This window comes from Carassius auratus, chromosome 28, assembly GCF_003368295.1.
Source record: "Carassius auratus strain Wakin chromosome 28, ASM336829v1, whole genome shotgun sequence".
Classification (NCBI taxonomy): domain Eukaryota; kingdom Metazoa; phylum Chordata; class Actinopteri; order Cypriniformes; family Cyprinidae; genus Carassius; species Carassius auratus.
Genome location: NC_039270.1, coordinates 2,616,796 through 2,633,358, shown reverse-complemented (window position 1 = coordinate 2,633,358; position 16,563 = coordinate 2,616,796). Strand labels below are relative to the sequence as shown.

The 16,563-nt window shown below is 36.2% G+C and overlaps 1 protein-coding gene across 1 annotated transcript; it reads left to right on the top strand.

The window, feature by feature from the left end:
* Window positions 1–12,685: 12,685 nt before the first annotated feature.
* LOC113047448 (piggyBac transposable element-derived protein 4-like) lies at window positions 12,686–14,509 on the top strand. The gene is made up of 2 exons (XM_026208821.1): window positions 12,686–13,863; window positions 13,981–14,509. The coding sequence occupies exons 1-2, from the start codon at window positions 12,755–12,757 to the stop codon at window positions 14,423–14,425; spliced, it is 1,554 nt and encodes a 517-aa protein (XP_026064606.1). The 5' UTR covers window positions 12,686–12,754; the 3' UTR covers window positions 14,426–14,509.
* Window positions 14,510–16,563: the final 2,054 nt, after the last annotated feature.

Below are 16,563 nucleotides of genomic sequence, written 5' to 3'. Positions count from 1 at the left end.
TCCTTTCCTGAAAGTCTGTCTTGCAGAATTGACTAAAAATTTATCTTCACATTAATTCCTAATTCTTTTGCAATTCTTTTGTCAGTTCTTCTTGACCTGTTTTTCTCTTCCAGCTTTCCTGGACTATTGTATAGCACTCATAAATGATTAAATAAAAAATAATGGTAGTTATTAAGATTGATATGGTTTGGAATTGGTAAAATGTTCTTGGAAAAAAATCACAATAAAACAATGTTTTAATGTTTAAGTTTGGAATATTAACTGACATTAATGAATGCTATATAAATATTGTTCATGTTAACATAATGTTTATAAATGAAATCTTATTGTAAAGTGTTACTAAAGTTATATATATATATATATATATATATATATTGTTCTGTGAATGTGATTTTAAAGTCTAGATGATTCGGATTAACCCTTTAACTGCCATATCAAGTTCAAGTTCTAGTTCAAGTTCAATTTATTTGTATAGCGCATTTACAACAGCCTCCTGGCTGACCAAAGTGCTTTAACATAAGAGCAAGAATATTACACATACATAAAAATAGACCAGACAAAAAATTTAAAACCACCCATTTCAAAATGTAGCATAACACAGTAGTCAGTACACTAAGGAAAATAAAAAAGTTTTTAGCAAAGATTTAAAAATAGACAAGGAAGGGGCCAGTCTGATCTCTAAAGGCAGGGTATTCCAGAGTCGTGGCCCAGCCACTGCAAATGCACGCTCCCCTCTACGCTCCCCTCTATCCTTTAAAACCTCACTGCCAGAGGGATATTGTGAATGCATGTGCCCGCTGGGCACAGTTTACCTGATGCCACCGGGGTGGTGATGGCATTGGTGGCTTGAGCCCGCCATCGCTGCTTGCAGTTATATTTATTCTTGATTTTTCAAACTGATAGCACTTTGCCTTTTAATTATGTCTTTACTGTGTGACCAAAAATGTAGTAGTTCAGCTGTTTGATCGCGCTGGTGCCTCGTGCACATATTCATTGGAAACAGCAGCCATTCACTGACCACACACCAATGTGTCCCTGAGCGAGACACTTAACCCCTAGCTGCTCACAGGGATGCGACCTCGCTTTGGATAAAACCGTCAGCTAAATGAATAAATGTAAATGTCTTCTTCCGTTTCTTCCTCCGCAAGTCTATGGCAGCCCATAGAACCGATTGCAGGAATGTTGTGAGATTTGGCACACTGATAGAGGGAAGTCCCAACATTAACCATAGCAAATTTGAAGTCTCTAACTCCAACTCTAGTGCCACCACTTGTCCAAAGTTTCGATGTTTCTATGCTAATAACTTTTGAACCGTAAGCCAGAAAATAAAATATTTTTTTTTCCTCTGAATCTTTAGCTCAAACCCACACATCACAAATCACAAGGTTTAGTTTTTTTGCTATTTTCAATTTTTTTAAAAAAATTATTTGGCTCATGCCAAGTCGAATGAACTCGGAATGGGCTTAGTTTTTTTTGCTATTTTCAATTTTATTAAAAATCGACTTTCAAACTCGTCCTAGACGGTTTGTCTGATTTTCACAAAAATTGGCTCAGATCATCTTCAGACAATGCTAGAAAAAATTGTGGAATTCAAGTTGATTCGTCCAACCGTTCTCGAATGACACGTGAACACATTTGACGAAAAGCATGCTAAAATGCACGTGAGGCTATATCTCGGCAAGGGTTTGGCATATTGCGACCAAACTTGGTGTGTGTCCTAATAACCATGACCTGAGACTACCTGCAATGTTTTGACGGAACGCCACCTAGTGGTCAGGAGATATGAAAAATGCATATTTTTGTATGGTTTGGACATAAATCACACAACTGGTCTCTTTAGATTCAAAGAGTCATGTCGAGTCGAATTATATCCAGTTTTCCTGTGTCGGCAATTTTGAATTATGCTTTAAAATGCTGTATTTTTTTAACGCATTATCGTTTCATTACGAAAATAATTACAAAAATCTTCGGCTCAATGCCCTGAAGGTACTCAAAAAGTTGAAACCTTTGAATAAATTAGACCATTGAAATCAAAATGGTTTCCCCTATATTCTTTGGGCTATACAGAGAACATCAATACCAATTATGCCAAAATTGGCCATACTTCCTGTCCGCCATTTTGATTTGTTGAAAACATTTTTCAAACTCCTCCTAGACCGTTAGTCAGATTTTCACCAAATTTGACGCGGATCATCTTCAGACCCCACAGGCAAAAAGTTATGGATTCGGATATGGATCATCGAATTTGCTGGAAGGATACCAAAATGCATTTGAGGCTGTTTCTCAGCAAAGCTTTGACATATTTGGACCAAACTTTGTATCTGTCATTGTCACCTCACACAGACCATGCCACATCAATTTTGTAACAATTTTGTCAAGAGTAATAAACCAATCATTAACTAAAAATTTTTACACTTATAAAAATGCTAATAACCTTTTATTGCATTATCCTATTGCAATAAAACTGGTCTCAAAATATTCCCTGGCTTATGCCGACAACAAAGATACCAAATATGCCAGAGTAAGCTGGATCTTCCTGTCCACCATTTTGATTTATATTGAAAATATAGTTTTTTTTACTCCTCATCAACCGTTGGTCTGATTTTCACCAAAGTTTAGTCAGATGATCTTCAGACAGTTTTGACAAAATTTATGGATTTTGTGTCGATAGACAAAACTGTTTTTCGCATACCACAGCCACGAATTTGAGGCATTATGCCAAAATTACACTTGAGGCTGTATCTCTGCAATGCTTTGGCATATTGATACCAAACTCTGTGTGTGTGTCATTGACAAGTCACACAGAGTACACAAACTTGATTTTATAACAGCGACGCCTATTGGTCAAACTTGATAAGCCAAGTAATCATGCTTTTAGAGATTGTATTTATGGTTTTTTAGCTATTTCAATTACAATAGTCCTGAGAAAAACAAGAAAATCCTGCACACTATCAACTTGCAAAACAATAAAAAATACTTTAATGGCAACGTTTCGATCGTTTGATCTTCATCAGGACTATATCAGTCTTTTTTGTCTAAGCACCTATCTATGACCTACAGGTGTGCGACGCTGATTGATCAATTACAATAATCCTAAAATTGCTGTTATCGCTTATTAATGCATTTGGTATGATGCTCCATGCTTTGCTTAGCTCCTCAATTTGCCGGTGGAGTGCTTGGCCGTGAAATTGCTGCTTGCAGCTATATTTGTTATGGACCCACTTTATATTAAGTGGCCTTAACTACTGTGTACTTACATTTTAATTAATAATTTAGAACAATGTACTACATGTTTTTACATTGTACTTATATAAAAAAACCACATGCAATTACATCTGTATTTAATTTCTGTAATTACATTTATAATTACACTGTTGACCCATACTTTAGACCTTAACCCACCCTTAAACTTACCCATACCTCCAACCCTCTCCCTAACCTTACCCCTATCCCACCTCAATAGCAGCAAAAGTGTTTTAAAATACAATATGAACACAATAAGTACATTGTACTTGTTTTTTATGTAAGTACATAGTAGTTAAGGCCACCTAATATAAAGTGGGACCTTTGTTATTACTATTTGTACTTACAATGCACAAACCAGAAGCAATAATATATATGCAAGAGAGGCGTTTGCCTTTCTATAAAAATATACATTTTATTTAAATTTTTGTTTTTGTGTTTCAGAGGAAAAATCAGGGTTAAGACATTTCTTCGTTCCAGACCATTCTGAAAGAAGAATTTATGCAAATGCGTATAAAATGCTTTAAAAAATATTGAACAGAGATGTCTTGAGGGTATTTAATAGGTCAGGCCCCACAAAAGATTTTTCTAGTTACTAGTTGTTCATTTGTCATTATTCAACTAATCGCAGGTTTATATTAAATTTCCATCTACAATCCATAATGAGTCTCAATATATTCTGCGCTCAAGCACATGCATTAAGTTTGCCGCAAGGCACAGGCAGAAGTAGCCTAATAATTGTGAAAAAGGAGACCTTTTAATTATTTATTAATAAACAAATGTTTTCTTGTCGGCTTCAAGATGAAATTCCCAAGTGCTGTCTCTCTCCACATGGACGCGTCTTTAGAGAGAAATGCAACCTTCACAGATTACATTATGCTTTCGTTTTGAATTGATTTAGTTCATAAGACATTTCAAGCTTTCTGTAGATATATTTCTCATGTATGTCAGACACCCCAATTTTCATTTATTTAATTATAAGGAAAAATTTCAAGTGATTGAGAGGGCGCCTCCCTGTCATGCATGTGCATTAATAATTTGAATATGAATAATTATTCACATTTTGCATATGCATTACAAAGTAAATAATATTTTATATGCAACTATCCAACATTAATAAATAATAATAATAATAAATAAGTAGACAAATAAGAATAATTGCTGTGTCTCGCACTCAGCATCATGCTTTTTTTACTTGAATTATATGAAAGCAAGTAAAGAAGGCTCCCTTTAAAATCACTGAAGTTGTCAATAATCCTTGAGTTTCAAGGATTTAGTTAAATCGTGCAGGTTTAATTTATTCGTTCCTTGTTTTAATAAGGCCAAAATAATGGGAGCGAAAATACAGTGCCTCACATTTACTAAAATAAAGTAAATAATTTATAAAACGCACAACAATTTCTTAATCAGTGCACAGACAAATATCTTTTTCCCAAAAAATTAAAATATAAGCAGCTCACTAAAATAGACTACCACTTTTAATGCTCTGGTACCACAATTTATTTAGAATAATATTCTTATTATATAAATATTGCATACCTAGTAAATGTGTCAAATCTAAAATATGGTGTAATTCGGTGTACCTTAGAGAAAATATAAGCACATGCTCATTGGCTTAACATTTATCCTCCTTGAATTTGTTCTAAGAAACACAGAAATTCCTAAGTAATAAACGTTCATCTGTGAATATTACATATTTTAACAACAGTGTTTTTATTTAATTTTCCTCGACCACAGCCGAACACATCGCTGACGTCTATCCCGCTCCTGCTCCACTCCACGCTCACTGATATCAGAAACACCGCTCCATGTCTGAAGTATTTCAGTATGTTTGAAATAGCACCGTTCTGTTCATAACATATATTACAAAATAAAATAAGAGGAGAGTTTCAAAGTGGTTTATCAGAACACTAGTTTGCAACCTTTTTTTCTACCACATGACAATCCAATAACGTGGTTGTGAGCATTAAAATGTATAATTGCTGCTTTTTGGGGTGCAAATTTTGTTTGAGATGAAAATAACAGTACGTTTTCGTCAGTTATTTTACCTACGGATCAATGCATTTCTTACAGATTTCTGCTCATTCAAAATCAGATACAGATGAAGTAGCGCTGTATTACATTTGTTTGAATGCATTATTGAGAGAGTGATTGCATGTGAATAAGTGTTGTAGTACTTGCTTAAAGGTGACATAGAATGAAAAACTGTATTTACCTTGACATAGATGAATAATAACAGTTATGTACATGGAGGTGACATTATATGAGGCTCAAACACCATTGTTTTCTCCTTGTGTAAATCTTGTGCATGCAAAAGACCACTGAAGAATAGTTGAATCAGAATCAGACACCGACTGTGATGTTACAGTCTGGATCACTAATAGTTACACCCCCAACATTTGCTTATGTCAGCCGAATCATCAGAAGTTCTGCAGATATATTGTGAAGAAATGGATAGCGTGGATAATCATGGAAATAAATGTTATATTCCAGGCTGTACAGGGGATGTGATGTGCATGGATGAGTTGGTGTCTATTCAGAAAGGAACAGAAAACAAATAATGTATTCAAATAAAATAACGAAAGCCACTAAAGGGACATGGTTAACCGCTTGCTAGCAGTAGCCCGTTACATTACAGTACAGTAAGATTTTACTTGCCATATAAACGGTAAGGAGAGATGACTGAGGATGCTGACGAATGATTAATAAATCCTGAGCACCATTGATGCTGAAACAATGTATCATGCAGTCCTAACGGGGAGGTCCCAAAAGACCACTGTAACATTTACTGCTTTTGAGTTGATCTGAATCTCACAGTACATATGCATTGTAAGACTTTTAAAACTCAAATGAAGCTCATAAGAAACCAGATTCTATAATTTATATCATGAAACAAAATGATATACAAGATTACCGGTTTGACGATTAATAATGATAATATTCCCCCCGGTTATGTTTAATCTTTTTATTTTTAAAACCATATTAGATTACCGCGATATGAACAACTGGAGATAATTGAATACTGTCCAGTAGAGGTCTTCACGGGTCCAAAAATTTGTGCTCGAACCCGAAAGAGACCCGTAATGTACTACACAGAACTGACCCGGATCCGTCTATTATTTCAAAAGCTGGACCCGGATGTTGTTTACTTGATGTGCTTCATCCACTGGTCCCTTAATGCTGTAATCTGGGGTAATCTGTGCAGGGTTGTCTTGCCCTGGCAACCAAAAACACACTTCTTTTGTGGCATTTCTCGACGCTCTCGCTCTGATCAGTGAAGTCTGTTGTGCTCTCATTGCTCTGCTATACGGGAGCGCGCTCTTCCGGCAGAAGTGCCTTAGGACCCACATAAGGAAATTCCGCTCCATCTAACGTCACACAGAGCCATACTCGAAAAAAACTTTCTGAAACTTGTGACAAACCGGAAGGAGTATTTTTGGAACAAAAACAACTTAATTTTTTTTACTTTTTCCATGTTTAGCATGGGAATCCAACTCTTTAACAGTGTAAAAAACTCAGTATGCATGAAATAGCATTTCACCCCCCCCCTTAAGGAGCCGTAGTCTCTCCTCTCCATGTTATTCCTCTCGTTATTCCAAGTCCAAGCGTAATCCACTCATTATTTCAGCTTCAAAAGTCCACTTGACGTCACGGTGAAGGATGACAAATGCAGCTGTGCACATGTACATTCTGACTCCAGTTAACTCGCATAATAACTTCGACTGTTTGCCCTTTTGAACTATAATAATGGCCTGACGTTATTTATTTGCTATCATCTCTGTGCTCTCTGCTCTGCGTTTAGTCTGAATCTGACCAATAAAACTTTAAGATTAAACGGTTCATTTATATTATTATAAAAATGGGAGAAAATGTAAAGCACGGTTTGGCGGTCAAAGTCATTGTGTCCCTCCCTTCACATTGCCATAGAAACATGAAACATGCTGGAGACTGCACAGCTAGCTGTATCAACCTAAAATATGTTTAACGCAATTTGAGCGTCATAGAAAACATTCATGTTACAATTCACCTCAGATTGTGTTGCTGATTTGAAATATATTAAATATAAGTGTGTCAAGTCTGCAGTCATTATAACCATGCATGCACTCTGCTTCTAACGGCAGAGAGAGCGAGAGAGAGAGAGCGCTTTTTTTGGCTCACACTTTCCTTTTCCTTTTCCTAATTTTAGTTGTAAGTTACAAAAAACTCAAGCAGTGTTTGATCACGGTGTTTGTTCTCCGAGTCCGATGACTCCGATCGCACAGGTATTAGACACAATGTTAAACAGACCCAGGACCCGAGGTAATAGATTCGGACCCGACCCGTACCCAGCTGATGATTTAAAATATAGACCCGAACCCGTACAGGTCCTGGGTCCACGGGTCTCGGGTGCACTGTGAAGACCTCTACTGTCCAGCATAAAGCACAGTTTTCAGTGACAGTCTCGAGTGTACACCAGCGTAGTTTCGGTCAAAACACGGTGGAAGAGTTGGGAGGTTGTAAAAAGAGTGCCAAGGGAATGATTTAAATTAAAATATTAATTAATTAATTATATGAATATAACGGTCTTCAGAAACGATTCGATGGCAGTGGTTCTCAATTCCAGTCCTCGAGGTTAAAGCATGTTATAAATTGTACAGTTTGTCAATCTCCGCTCAATACTAGTTTGCTGCTACCAGCCGTGGCGCTGCCTTTGGGCACGGCCCACCCATTTTAGGTCCAGGCCCACCCATTTTGGTCGAGCCCTATGAGTAGTGAGTGATTTTCATTCTAGCAGTTCATCCAATAAGCAGCCCGAGGAAAGCTTTGATTGAAAGCTCCTCAGCCAATCAACAGCTTCTACCCCATGTCTGGACTCTGCATCGTTGTGTTTATCCATGTTATAACTATTCTAGTATCTAGTATTCTGATCAGTGGAGTGAGGAGGAAAATGTTACCCCTCCACTCTGCTCACATACTCTGCTGCGAGAATGAATGTTTCAAAGTGAGGTAAACTTCAGAGTAGGGAGCAAGGAACACTGTGTAGGGACCATGTCAATGTGAACAGTTCATGCACGGAGCTGATGATCTGAATCAGGTGTGTTAAAGAGAGCCGTGTGAAATCTGCAGAGCTGGGGAGCGCGAGGACTGGGATTGAGAACTGCTGACCTAAAGGAAGTGTTCTTAATAGCAATGTTGTTGCGTTTATTTAACAATTAACTAACTAAAATAACTTATATCTTGTCATTATTTAAAAGCTGAAATGTGATGTTTATCTTTTTATTAAACCTTTTCAAAGCTTTATTTGAACATTTACATTAGATATCTCAATCTTGAAATCTTGAATGCTATTAAACTGTTGTCAGTCAAGTTGTCATTTAAAATCCGGACATCATTGGTAATGTTATTGTTTTAGTGATTATGCAAACAAAAAGTCATTTTATTTGTTGTTTGTTGATTTTTTAAAATATAAATCTAGGTTAAGTGATTCATGTGAATGTACTTTTTTTAACCTTTCCAGCACATTATAACAATACCGTGATAATACTGATGACTGTGATCATTTTAGTCACTATAATCGTGATAAGAAATTTTCATACCATTACTTCCCTAGTCCTCTGTAACCTAAAAGTGTCTGAATTCTGTGCATCATAACTGAAGGCAGCAGGGTTTGTGGACAAAGGTTCAAACGTCTCGCTACCGAACTACCTACAGTAGCTTAATTTGCGGAAGAAGAAGAGAAAGCACCCATTTGATAAATGAGCCAGTAGTTTTGAAATACCGTATTTTGTATAAGTCGCATCAGTCCAAAAATACGTCACGACGAGGAAAAAAACATATATAAGTCACAAACTAACCAAATAGGGTAAGCCGAAATGAAATAGCAGTAACGAACCTATTTTTAAAATGTAAGGAGTAGAAAATACAGATAATTGCATAAAAATGTAAGGAGTAGAAGTAAAAAGTAGGCGATTATATCAATATTCCTTCCCAGATAGCATCAAATCACATGCGGGCCTCTGTAGGCAAATATGTGGTGTTCACGGCAATGTGTAATCTGAATGTGACCCTAAAGTGGCCCATGTGGTAAATAGTGAATATGTCCCAAATATTACCAACCTAATGTGGCAGCCTTGATCTGATGCAAGAAGCAAGTAATTTGTAATTTTAGCAAGTGCAATTTCTGTACTATGGTGGGGCCTGAAACCTGACTGAAATTCTTCATAAAGAAAATTATTTTTGCAGGAAGGAGCTCAACTGATCAGACACAACTTTTTCTAAGATTTTAGACAAATGGAAGATTTGAAATGGGCCTGTAATTTGCCAGTTCATTAGGATCTAGTAGAGGTTTCTTAATAAGAGCCTTAATAGCCGCCAGCTTGAATGGTTTTGGGACATGACCTAAAGATAACGACGAGTTAATGATATTGAGAAGCGGTTCTTCGGCTACAGGTAACAGCTCTTTCAGTAATTTAGTGGGTACAGGATCTAATAAACATGTTGTTGGTTTAGATACAGTGATAAGTTTGTTTAGCTCTTTCTGTCCTATAGTTGTTAAGCACTGCAGTTTATCTTTGGGTGCGATGGATGAAACTGAAGTATTAGACGCTGTAGAATCTACATTTTGTATTGTATTTCTGATGTTATCTATTTTATCAGTCAAGAAATTCATAAAGTCATTACTTTTAAATGTTGATGGAATATTTGAATCAGGTGGCGTCTGGTTATTTTGTTATTTGTGCTAAATAAAAACCTTGGATTGTTTTGGTTATTTTCAATGAGTTTGTGTACACTAAGTAGACATCGAAAACGCCTCTTTTACCGCCGCGGGTACCGCCGCCGTGGCGTGTGTAAAGTGCATTTGCAGCTTTTGACCGCTGAGTGCCGCTTTAACCACAAGTTATCAAACAAGCGCGTCAAAGCACATTTTCGCAAATAGACTTCAGTTTTGCCTCATTGATGTGTTAGATTTGACTGCTTCAGTCAGGGAAAATGAAAGACAAACACTATAGTTTAAATATTTAATATATTTAATATTTAATATTCACAGATGAAAATTTGGTACTTATGAAGTTATGTGCATTTCTTAGAACGAATTCAAGCAGGATAAATGTCAAGCCTGTTCCCGGAGTCTGAGCTTATATTTTCTAAGCTACATGGTATTAAACCATATTTTAGATTTGACACATTTAAAAGGTATGCAGTATTATTTATATTATATTAATAATGCGTTATATTATTCAAAATAAATTGTGGTTTACTTTGCATCGGAGCATTAAAAGTGGTAGCCTATTTTAGGGGGGGAGGCTACATGGATTAATATGCAAAATGTCAATATTTTCATATGTTATGCCTATATTTTAATTTATATTTTAAATATAAATATATTTTTTCCTTTAATAAAACAACATGCATTTTTGTTACTCATTACCTGTCCTTTATTTTGACATAACTTATTGGGGAAAAGACATTTGTCTGTAAACTGATTAAGAAATTGTTGCATGTTTAAATGTGAAGCACCGTATAATTTCGTTCCCATTATTTAGACCTAATTTGCCTAAAACAATAAACAAATAAAATGAAGCCGGCACGATTAAATCTTTGAAACTCTAAAGAATTAATAAAACATCCTCACAATTAAACTCAAGTTCTCTCATTATAATCAACAACATTCACACGATGTAAAAAAAAAAAAAAAAGGTTTAGTAATTGACAACTTAAGTGATTTTAAAGGGAACCTTCTTTACTTGCTTTTAAAGTAGGGTAATATCATATGGCCTAAAAAAAAATCCCAGTGTTTTTTTTATTTTAGAAAAAAAAAATCTGATTTATGATTTAAACCGATTTTTAAATCAATATTCAAATGACAAAGAAATAAAAAATAAAAAAAGTTTTAATATAGTTCTTTATCACTCATTTAGCAGTCAAATTTATAACTGCAACCAGATGATTTAAAAAAACAGTACTGTTAATACCTTAATAAATGTCACCGTCCCGTATACGGGACGCCTACGTTTACTTCACTATATTACAGTTAAATCCTAATGCAATCAGGACAAACTATATATCGTTGGAAAGGTCTAAGACTCCTGAATAGATATTTGACTGCTGTTTTTATAATAACAATTACACAATAACAGTAATAAAGTAATTTATGACAAGAGTGCACCTAAAAAAAGCTACATCATAACAGCAGTTGTAACCTATGTCACAAAAAGCCGATACACACACTTTCAATAATTCAAACTTTTTTTTTTCACGCTGAAGGTTTATAATAAAACATCCATTCTAATATTTGTCCAGAAATATGGATAAAATAATATTTGCACATACATTATATCTATATGTATATTCATATTTCATATATACTGTCTTGAATGAGAATTATAATGTTGATTTTGTAATAAAATGTAATTTTTTGAGTGGTTTTGCAATAAAATACTAATTACTGTGTTGGTAGAGTCTTTGAGCCTGCCTTCACAAAGTTATGTTCAGTAACAGCAAGGCAAGACCATCTCAGTAGCCATAATGAGCAGCTAGAGCTGTCACTAGGGCTCCTTGGATTTCAGCATATCAGTTGACCAATGACCTCTTTGAACACTGATGACAAGATAAACTTTATCCAATCGAAAACGTGTTTATGGTTGATTGCCAACACGTGCCAATCACGCTCAGCGGTCTGTTTGGAAAACCTGGTGAATATTTGTAAATCTGCAGAGTAGAAAGCCACAACACAGACTACACTGTCATTTTTCACCTCACATTCACAAGATGGATCCACGATGGCCTAAAAGGCATTATACATTGTTAGAAGTTGTTGAGGAACTTTGCAAAAGTGAAGATGAACAAAATCATCCATCAAGTGATGATGAGCCAGACATGCTTCTGCCTGAAGAAATTTCTGATTCAGCCCTAGATCGGTGAGTTTATGCAAATTTTTTCTTTTATACAACCTTTACCAATTTTAGTGGTTTATGTGCAAATGTGCCATAATTATGTGATAATTATTTATTAAAATGTATGAAGCATTGAATTATGCATGACATGTAATATTTTTATATTGGTTTTATACTATATTCAATTTGTAATATATTGTTGCACATACAATATTAGTTTTATACTATATTCAGGTTGTACTGTTTTATATTAGTTTTATACTATAGTTCATAGTTCAGTTCAGTTTATACTATTTTGTTGCAATAGGTATTCAGATGATGAAGACGAGGATGAGGACATACCTCAACCATCAACCTCTTCTGCACCTACATCATCTACTTCAGCTGCAGCTTTCAGTGGATTCAGAGATGAAGACAGAGGGAGAGACAGAATTACAAGGCAAAGCGAAGGGAGAGAAAGAGGGCGCGAGAGAGGAAGAGGTAGAGAAAGAGAAAATGGGAGCGGGAGAGGAAGAAGGAGTGAAAGAGGGAGAGGAAGAAGGAGAGAAATAGGGAGAGGAAGAGGGAGAGGAAGAGGGCCAAGCAGAGGGAGAGACAGAGGAAGAGGGAGACAAACACAATCTGTTGTTTCTTCTGGCATGTCAGAAAAATGGCACACCTCAGAAGAACCAGACATTCCACCACCTGTGACAATGTTTCGACCAGCTAGACCTCCAGGGCCTCAGCTGATAGCTATGGAGTCGTACAGTGCTCTAGAACTATTTCAACTGTATCTTTCACCCTCAGTATGCCAGACGATTATTAAGAATTCGAATGCCTATGCAGAAAAAAACCAAGATGCTGCAAGAAAGCCATGGCAGAACATGTCCGTAAAGGATCTATACTCCTACCTGTCAGTAGTAATCTACATGGGTCTGGTAAAAGTTCCTGCTCTGACGGATTACTGGAATGGGTCCAGACTCTACAGAATAGGCTTTCCAGCAAGTGTAATTTCAGGCAGGAAATTTCAAGCAATATCAGCAGCACTGCATCTCAGTGATCCAAAAAAGGATGCTGAGAACATGAAAAAAAAAGGAACACCTGCCTATGATCGCCTTGGCAAACTGAAGCCAGTCTATCAGCAGATACGTGATGCCTGCAAGACCTTCTTCCATCCTCATCAGAACATCGCAGTAGATGAACGGATGGTGGCATCAAAGGCGAGAATTGGGCTAAAACAATACATGAAGGAGAAGCCAACAAAATGGGGGTACAAACTTTTTGTTTTAGCTGATTCCACATATGGCTACACATGGGATTTTTTTATCTATGAGGGCAAATCCCCTGTGGCACAAGCAGACCAAACTAGAGGACACAGCTATGAATCAGTGATGGCGCTGGTGGATGAGAAAATCCTAGGAACAGGCTACAAGCTGTATGTGGACAATTTCTACACCAGCCCATCACTGTTCAGAGACCTCCTCCAGAAGGGCATCTGGGCCTGTGGGACAATTCGCAGCAATCGTGTGGGCTTCCCGCAAGCCACTGACAACAGACTGCCCAGAAATGCTCCACGTGGGAGTATGAGGTGTATACGCAAGGACAAGCTACTGTTTGTTGAATGGAAGGACACCAGGGAGGTGCTCATGTGCTCCTCCTTCCATTCAGCAAATGGAGACCGCACAGTGCAGAGGAGGATGAGGACGAGAAGTGGAGAATGGACAGAGCTGACTGTTCCTATACCTGCTGCAGTGGCTGACTATAACAAGTGAGTTGAATTTATTCAGTGATGTTGTATAAAAAATTGTGTAGAAATGTTCACATTTTATTTACTTGGTTATGTTTGACTTTAGATTTGAAATATGTCCTATTATTTTCCACACAGGAACATGGGAGGAGTTGATCTCTCCGATGCCCTCATCGGGTATTACACTGTTCTCCGAAACACCAGGAAGTGGTACCGTGCCCTATTCTACCACTTCATTGATATAGCTGTGGTGAATGCGTTCATCATTCATCAGCAGATGGCTCTAGCACGGAACCAAAAACCCAAAACACAAAAAGAGTTCCGTGAAGCCCTGGTTCTGGAGCTTGCTGACTGGAATGATCCTGCTACTTCTGCACGTCAAATTACAGGAGGACCCTTGGGCAATGCATGCCACAGGCCCAAATTCATCACCGAAATCGGTGATGATTCGAGGAGGAGATGCAGAGTGTGCCACCAAAAAACACTCGTTATCTGCCAGGCATGCAATGCATACCTGTGTTTCCAGGCAACAAGAGACTGTTTCAACCCCTGGCATGATGAACACAACTTTACAAAGATGTGAAAAGTTTGTAAATAGTTGAAATATTGTAAATAGTTGGAGATTGAGTTTTCTAATATTTTTTATTTTTTTATTTTTTTATTCATAAGTTACATTTTTCATATGTATAGAAAAGTATAAACATATGTGAATAGTTTGTAGTAAAGTAAAGAAAAACAAAATGTAAAAAACCTAGTCTCAGTGTATTTTGTGGTGTCAGATGTCAGTTCAAGTTACTAAATGACCTGTAGGGGTCACAAAAGGAGCATCAGTGACTCCTACTGGCCTTTTGTGTTGTAGCAGCAAAAAGTCCCACAGAAACCTCATTTTTTCAGATATCAAGATGAAATTTAAAACAGAACTTTGTTAGACTTATGGGTTTTAGTTATTAGCATTTTTAGGCTTAAACACATATTTTTTTAAAATATGTAAATTTATTAGAATAAAACAAATATTTTAGTACATTTTCATAACAATAAACTTAAACTTCAATAACTTTTAGACAAAAATATATTTTTAAAATATTCCAATACAGCAATAATCTTCTAAGTGTCTTCTTTCAAAAGAGACCATCCTTATGTTTATATCCCAAAGTGTTCATGAATTACAACTATTTATGTTTGTATAGTGCATATTCACATGTATCCCCAAAAGGGGGGGGTGACAGTTAAGGGGTTAATGCTGGAAAGACCTTTATTTAAATTTTTATTTAATACTAGTCCGTCATGCATCTAACCATCAACTCAGCGTTAAGAGCTGTTCAGATTAAAACCGGCAGCTCAGCAGTGAGTCAGTGTCATGGACGGAGGACCTGTTAATATATTTTCTAGTTTATATTTCCATCTCGTTATGCCACTGGTTTAGATTTTTTTTTTTTTTAAGAACTTATTTGTAAATAGAGCAGTCACTGTCTGTGTCTACACCGGACGCGAAAGTTGTCATCTGTGCCCCACAGCGAAAGTGTGTCTAAACTTGATGACATCACACTATAGTGTCAAATCATCTGAACACAGTTTAAGTGCAAATCAGCCCAAATCAGCTCGCTATTACTGCATGATCACGGCTATCAAAGTGAACGCATCTATATGAATAGAGAGAGTGATTTATTTACTATATGGTGCATTTGTGTTATTTCCATCTGTATAAGTGGCCATAAGCACTTATTTGCATCGTAATTCATTATAAATGCTGCATTTTTAATTGGCAAACAAAGTTAAATCTTTTTTTATTTATCTCATTATTCTTATTTATCTCACTTAAATTATTCTTAATGTATTTTTTTTCCTAGTGCTCAAACCACTTATATGATGTTTCTGTCTAGTGTTTTATAATTGAAAAAAAAACTATGCAGTGTTATGTTTACTGACTAAATAGTTTGTAGAAGCCTTCAATATAATTTTAGGCTATAAATATATCTTTTTTTTATATTTGGGGGGTGTAGACATAGTCACATAAAAAAATTAGCAGGAGTCTCATTTTTCATGATATCTTATTCAGATTTGAAATAGAAACTCATGAGACATGTGGCTTTCAATCCATTACTTTTCTAGATTGCTCCAGGACTCATTTAATGTATTTTTATATCAAATAAAAAAAATATTTCAGTGTGGTAAAAAAAAATTCAGGGCACTTCAATGTCTATAACTTTTACTATTTTTGAGCATTATTAAATATGGTTGATAAAAAGTAAAGCCCAAAGGGTCTTCTTTCCAAAGACACCAAAATTATGTTTGTAACACGCTGAAGTAGGAAACTTACAATTATAATTTAGGTAGAGCACTTTCAGCTGTGAGTCCCATAATGGGGGGTGCTGGGTAACAGGTTAAAATGAATTACTATTTTAATTCTGCTTATAATCCAAAATGTTACTAAATGTAACTATTAACATATCTATTCCTGCTCCTGAAATGGAATACATGTACTTTGTATCCTTATTGCGTAACTCCCATACATCCTCCCCAAGCCTCAAGTCCAATTTCAATTTAACATCTGAAATGTCTGGCAGCAACGTGTATTCTGGGAAACGGTGTAAGTTTAAATAACGTTCAAATAACGTATTTTTTTTGGCAACCATGTTAATCAATGAGTGCATTCACACCGAGACCAGGAGCAGCGCGAGAGTGTCAAGCAGGAGCGTCGCGTGAACAGCAGTGCAGCGGGGG

Coding starts and splice junctions, on each gene's coding strand:
- LOC113047448 (XM_026208821.1), top strand. CDS start 12,755: ATGTCAGAAAAATGGCACACCTCAGAAGAACCAGACATTCCACCACCT. Junction 13,864..13,980: donor GCAGTGGCTGACTATAACAA/GTGAGTTGAATT, acceptor TTTTCCACACAG/GAACATGGGAGGAGTTGATC.